Here is a 1,674-nt window from a genome sequence, read left to right on the forward strand (position 1 = left end):
TGTCCCGCAGTTCTCCACGGCGGTGCTGCTCGGCCTCTACCTCTTCGAGCGCTTCCCCGGGGTCATGGTGGGCGTGGGGCTCTTCACCAACCTGGTGTACTTCGGCCTGCTGCAGAGCTTCCCCTTCATCGTGCTCACCTCCTCCAACTTCCTCCTGTCCTGCGGTCAGCCGGGGGGGGGGGACAGTGGGGGGACAGGGGGACACATCCTGCAGGCTGTGGGTGGTGTCACGGGGTCCTTCCGGCACGTCCGTCTGTCCAGGGGGCTTTGGGGACCCGTGGGTGTCCTCGGAGAGGCACAGGGAACCCCCAAGCTCGGGGGCACTCAGACCTTGGGGACAGCAGGGAACCCCCATCCTATGGGACCCTGAGGGGACATGAGGGACACTGGGCCAGGGGACACTGGGGACAGCGGGGGCACACAGGTGACCCCCAACTTTGGGGGCAGCCAGAGGTCCTCAGGGACCCCCGGGGGACCCCAATCCTTTGGGACACCCAGGGGACATGAGGGATACTGGGCCAGGGGACCCTGGGGACAACAGGGTAACACAGGTGACCCCCAACCTTGGGGGCAGCCAGGGGTCCTTGGGGACCCCAATCCTTTGGGACACCCAGGGGACATGAGGGACACAGGGCCAGGGGACCCTGGGGACAGCAGGGGAACCCAGGTGACCCCCAACTTTGGGGGCAGCCAGAGGTCCTCAGGGACACACAGGGGACCCTTAGCCTCAGGGGCACTCAGACATGGGGACACCGGGGGTCCCCCATCCTATGGGACCCCCAGGGGACATTTGGGGACAGGGGGGGACGCGCTGGGGGCGGTGTCACGCTGGGGACCGACGCTGCCGTGCGTTCCTCGCAGCGCTGGTGATCCTGAACCACTACCTGGCGTTCCAGTTCTTCGCCGAGGAGTACTACCTGTTCTCTGAGGTGAGGGGCAGGGAGGGGGGGACACCGTGGGGACACAAGGGGGTGGCACCAGGGTGCAGGCTGTGCTGCAGGTGGGACGCTCTGGGGACAACGGGGACGATGGGGTGGCATCGGGGTCCCTAAGGTGGCACTGGGGCGCCCATGGGGGACACCAGTGAGGTCCTTGAGGTGATAGCAAAGCCCCTGAGGTGGCGCTGAGGTCCTCGAGGTGACACCAAAGTCCTCGGGGTGGCATTGGGGTCCCTAGGGGGACACCAGGGTCACCAGGGTGGCATTGGGTCCCTAAGGTGACACTGGGGTCTCCAGGAGGAAACGGTGGTGGGGGGACCCTAGGATAGCAGTGAGGTCCCAAGGAGGACATGGGGGTGGCATTGGGTCCTTAAGGTGACACTGGGGTCCCAAGGGGACACGGGGAACACTGGGATGGCATCAGCATCCCTAAGGTGGCATTGGGGTCCCAGAGGTGACAGCAGGAACACTGGGGGGGGCACTGGGCCCCGACCTCTCAGCGCCAATTCTCTCCATGGGGGGGGTCAGGTGGAAAACCTGAGGTCATTTCAGGGCTGGGGGTGCACTTGGAGCTGCCCCCCTCTTCCCTGCAGAGGGGGTCAGACTGAAAACAGGGCGTTGTTATTGGGGCCGGGGGGTTGGGGGCTGTGGGGCACGCTCTGAGCTGCCCCCCCCCCGGCCCCCCCGGTGCCCACAGGTGCTGGCTTACTTCACCTTCTGCCTCTGGCTCATCCCC

The 1,674-nt window shown here is 66.1% G+C and overlaps 1 protein-coding gene across 1 annotated transcript in view; it reads left to right on the forward strand.

Moving 5' to 3' along the window:
* TEX261 (testis expressed 261) overlaps positions 5-1,674 on the forward strand; it is a gene marked incomplete at its 5' end in the record, with an annotated part of 4,320 nt that continues 2,650 nt past the window's right edge. The window contains 3 exons of the mRNA XM_021395522.1: positions 5-164; positions 862-929; positions 1,636-1,670. Of these exons, the coding sequence (XP_021251197.1) occupies positions 5-164; positions 862-929; positions 1,636-1,670 (263 nt within the window). The remainder of the gene's footprint in view (positions 165-861; positions 930-1,635; positions 1,671-1,674) is intronic.

Source organism: Numida meleagris, chromosome 4 (genome assembly GCF_002078875.1).
Source record: "Numida meleagris isolate 19003 breed g44 Domestic line chromosome 4, NumMel1.0, whole genome shotgun sequence".
Classification (NCBI taxonomy): Eukaryota; Metazoa; Chordata; class Aves; order Galliformes; family Numididae; genus Numida; species Numida meleagris.